We start from the raw sequence: 5,067 nt of genomic DNA on the forward strand, positions 1-5,067 counted from the left end.
CACGAACCCGCGTCCCCTGCATCGGCAGGCGGACTCTCAACCACTGCGCCACCAGGGAAGCCCCCATTAGTTTCTTTTGTAATTCCATGCATTTTATGTCTGCAAAAATCTAATTCTGAGAAGGGGTTCATAGCCTTCATCAAATTGCCAAAGGGTCTGAGACAACAAAAAAGAGGCAGGCCTGCTCCACCTCCAGTACTTGTATCTTCATCTTCACATAAGATGGCCACACCCTCATTCCCATTCCAAACTTACATCTGTTTACCACTGTAGATGAGCCGCTGCTGCTGTGGGGGGATTCCCTCTTTCTCCTCCACACGCTCCTTAATTCGCTCCACCTTTAGGGGTACAAGTAGTCAGGGGTTGCTCAGGGGGAAGGACCATGGAACGGGAAAGAACAAGAGCTATGCAGAGAGTATGAGAGCAGAAGGACTCAGTTCATCAGCATACCCAAGCAAGTGTACATGTAGGGAGATAGGCATGGAGAAGTATTGGGAGTACATTACCTTGTCTGTGGGTTCAATGTCAATCTCAATCTCCTTTCCGGTCAGCGTCTGAAACAGGCAAGGGTTTCATGAATCCTATAGCCCAATATACAATTTGTCTCCTAGGTAAAACATCCTGGCCTAGTCTTGGGGGATCTACTACCTTCTGAAAAATGCACATTCTCAAAGCTGATTTGAAGTGTCAGAAATTTTGACCACACCCGATTTCAGACATTTTTAGGCTGTGAACAACTTTGATAGGGGAAGATTCTGTAAACCATTTGACCCTTTTAATCTCACAGGTCATCTCACCTCCCATTCCGCTAGAATCCAAGAGAATACCATAACTCCTTTCGATAAGACAGTAATGAGAATTGTCCTAAGGAAAGTATTCCTCTGAGAAGGACCTTGTCTTATGTACCAATGCTAGAAATTAACATTCAGATAACTCAAAGAATTCTCAAGGACACTGGAGATCACCTCTGACCAACTTTTTTTTTTTTTTAATATTTATTTGGTTGCGCCGGGTCTTAGTTGTGGCAGGAGGGCTCCTTAGTTGTGGCTCGAGGGCTCCTTAGTTGTGGCATGTGAACCCTTAGTTGCAGCATGCATGTGGGATTGAGTTCCCTGACCAGGGACTGAACCCAGGTCCCCTGCATTGGGAGCACAGAGTCTTAACCACTGCACCACCAGGGAAGTCCCTGACCAACTTTTTAAGTAATACTAGAATTCAGCATTCTCTTCTCCCATATCTTCTCCAGACTTCCACCTAAATCCTAAATTGCAGCTCTGTTCTTCCTGACTTCTTCTATAGGCAAAGGGCTGCTGATATCCAAACACAATAATTATACTCATTGTACACTTATAAATGTGCTTCATCCAATCTAATCTCCCATCCATCCTTGCTCTTCAAACTCCATCTGCACCAGTCTACAGTAATCCATAATTTAGGGGGGGCATTTTTCTTGCTTCTACTGTTTTTCTTGTTGCCATGCCCTCTTCCGCTCTTTTGCAAACCTTCAAGGGACACTTTAAGATTGATGACTTGTCCCCAATACACTTTAATAGCCATTACAGCTAGTTGTTTAGTGTCAAACTCTCCAATTTATACTCCAGCTCCCTAAAGGACAGAGACTGTTCAATCTTCCTAATTTAAGCACAAAGCACAGTGTTTGACATAGAAGCAGTCAATAAATATTTGTGGAACGGCTAAATACACCGATGATCATGTTATGATCACAGCCAACATTTACCGAACACTTTCCAAGAGTCAGAAACTATGCTGAGTGTCTTACATGCGTCAATACATTTAATCCTTGCAAGTACTTTTGAGATATGTACTATTACTATCACCATTTATAGTTGAGGAAAATGGGGTTTGGACAGGTTAAAAAGCATGCCTATGAAGTCAAAAGGAGAGTATGAATCCAAACTCAAACTCTCTGGCCCCAGAACCTGAGCTTTCAGCACTGTACTCAGTACTGCCCAAGTCTGGCTGATCTAGTATTGAAACCCAATGTACACTCCTGTGGTGGACTCACAAAATAACATATGGTTCCTACTTATGGTATTCACAAAGACCAGCATGAAGAAAGTACTTAGGATCTAATTTCTCAACCATGAGAATGGTTCACTACTAAGGATATTTCAAAAAATGCAAGAGTAACTCCTTTGGATTGACCTGTTTGGATGCAAAAGAATAAATTACAACAGTAATTTTCAAGTTTCCACCCCAACTCAAGCTGGTCTGTTTGAAAATTTTCAATAGTCTATGGTAAAATGAGAAAAATAATGACAACAATGAGATTTTCATGAAACTAAATATTTTCAGGTGTTAAAATGTTCTTTTATGAAACGACAGTGACAATATATGGTATATTTTTAGGCTCCTTCCTGACAAAATGAAAAGTATGTAATTCCATGTTGTCCACAAATTATCTCAATTTATTGATCATAATACTTTAAATGCAAAGACTCTTTAACCAGACAATTCTATTTCTAGATAACTAACCTAAAGGAAAAACTTGAAATTTGAGTACGTATTCAAAGAGGAACATGTGAGGTTTACTGCAACACCTTTCATAAAAGCAAAACACTAGAAACAGCCTAATGCCTATTAATAGGAAAACTATTAAACTATGGTACATCCATAGAATGATATATTTATTATACAACAGTTTATACACTAACATGGAAAGATCTAAAGAATGTATGATTATGTATCATTTTCTATATGTAAATATAGGGCTTCCCTGGTGGCACAGTGGTTGAGAGTCCGCCTGCCGATGCAGCGGATAAGGGTTCGTGCCCCCGTCCGGGAAGATCCCACATGCTGCGGAGCGGCTGGGCCCGTGGGCCATGGCCGCTGAGCCTGCGCGTCCGGAGCCTGTGCTCCGCAACGGGAGAGGCCGCAATGCAGGGAGGCCCGCATACCACAAAAAAAAAAAAAGTATACCTATCTCCTAAAATTATGATTATCCTTGAAAAGGGGAGTAGGATTGAGGAGACCAAAGCTAACTCTCCCTTTATCTGTACTATCTAATAAAATATCTAATAAAAATATATTACTTTATCACATGAATATTAATAAATATTCATTCGGATTTAATAATAACAATTTTTAAAGAGTACAAAAGACTCTAACAGAAAGCCTAGAACTGGTCTCCCAAGAGTCAGATGCTTGGGCTTTATGACATTTGAAAAAAATTATTGGTTTATAAAATCTAAAACTCTAGCACTGGTCCTTTGTTTCTGAGATCGACTATAGAAGCCTATGAATGTATCCAGAGAGCAATCCGGCATATGGTGTCCCAGCAATAACACTTCTGGGAAAATAATCCTCTGTCCAAAAATATACATATGACAATGAATTGCAACTTTATGAAACTGAAAAACTAGAAACACAATCTAAATATCACACAATTGAGGGTTAAATAAATTATGGTACAAACACAGGGGGAAAATCACACAGTTCTCAAACAATGTTTAGACTAACAGTATAATTCTTATTTTGTAACTAACTAAATAAGCACACACATACATGTATTTATATGCTTTCAAAAAAGTTTGGAAGGATATAGACATCAGTGCTTTTATCTTGAGTTGAGAGATTATGGGTGATTTAAATTATTTTCTTTGTGCTTTTCTGTATTTCTCATTTTTTAATACCATGAATACATTGGGATGAGAAAAAAAATTTAAAACAATATCCTTGATGAGAGTATAAGGAAACCATTCTGTAAAGCAGCACTGTCCACTAGAGACACATATACAATATTATTATGTATACATACACATATATAATATTATTATGTCCACATGTCCACATATACAATATTAAATATTCTAGTAGCCACATTTTTAAAAGGTGAAATTAATTTTAATATTCTGAAACCCAATATATTCAAATTATTAATATATTTTACATTCTTTTTTTCTAACTAAATCTTCAAAATTCTGTGTGCATTTAATATTGACGGCACACCTCAATTCAGATGGTAAGTTATCATCTGAAATACTTGATCTGTATTTAAATTTCACAATTTACAGTTGAAAAAGTACGTTTACATTCCCAACTTGTTCCAAACAAGTTAAAAGGTTTTCCAACTACTGAATAAAGTTTCAGTTCAGTTACATTAAATTAATTAAAATTAAATACAAATAAAATAATTGAATTCCTCAGTCTCACTAGCCACATTTCCAGTGGTCAATAGTGCACGTGGGCTAATGGCCACTGTACTGGACACTGCTCAAGCATCCCAGCTAATGTAGGAAGCAACAATAAAATCAGAATATCCCCATTTTGTAACCTCCAATGAAATAATGGATCTAGGCAATGACTAACGTCACAGAAAGCAAAACAACCTGACAGAAGTATATGTCACTATACCACCTATGAATTATTCTCACACATGAACAGACAAAAAGGACTAATCAAGCCTCTAGATCTTATTACCAATTGATAGGAAATACAGAGGAAAGAGGAATATATTAAAAGACAGCATGGGGATGTAAACAGCAAAATCCAAACTATAGAAAACTCTATGGGACCAACCACCTAGATTATTCAACAAGAAAAAAATGGGGGAAATGGGGAATTAAAGGTTTAAAGAGGCCTAAAATACTTATCAACCAACTACAATGTATGAATCTTAGCTGGATCCAGATTCAAACAGATTGTAAAAAACAAATGAGACAATGATAGTGTGAAATCACTGTTGGTTTTTTAGGTGTAATAATTATGGTTAGGTTAGTAAAAAAAGTTCTTTTTTACAGATAAATACCGAAATATATACAAATAATATACGCTACGCTATCTGGGACTTGCTCCTTAAAACATAAGGTAAGAAAAGTTTGTAAGTATAAATAAAATAAGATTGGCCATGAGATGATCGTTTTTGAAGCTTCGTATAGGGTGCATTATTCCTTCTCTCTGCTGTTGTATATGTTTGAAATTGTCATAATTAAAATCATTTAAAACTGAACAATTTTAAAAGATATTCTTTTTTTTTTTTTTTTTTTTTTTTTTTTTTTTTGCGGTACGCGGGCCTATCACTGTTGTGGCCTCTCCCGTTGCGGGGCA

General features: G+C 37.2%; 1 protein-coding gene across 1 annotated transcript in view; it reads right to left on the reverse strand.

The window, feature by feature from the left end:
- Window positions 1-5,067, reverse strand: part of NEDD8 (NEDD8 ubiquitin like modifier) — a 10,404-nt gene that overhangs the window by 1,127 nt on the left and 4,210 nt on the right. Inside the window, exons 2-3 of the mRNA XM_007130042.4 lie at window positions 507-554; window positions 256-338 (exon numbers count right to left, since the gene is read on the reverse strand). Of these exons, the coding sequence (XP_007130104.1) occupies window positions 256-338; window positions 507-554 (131 nt within the window). The remainder of the gene's footprint in view (window positions 1-255; window positions 339-506; window positions 555-5,067) is intronic.

This window comes from Physeter macrocephalus, unplaced genomic scaffold (genome assembly GCF_002837175.3).
Source record: "Physeter macrocephalus isolate SW-GA unplaced genomic scaffold, ASM283717v5 random_16, whole genome shotgun sequence".
NCBI lineage: Eukaryota > Metazoa > Chordata > Mammalia > Artiodactyla > Physeteridae > Physeter > Physeter macrocephalus.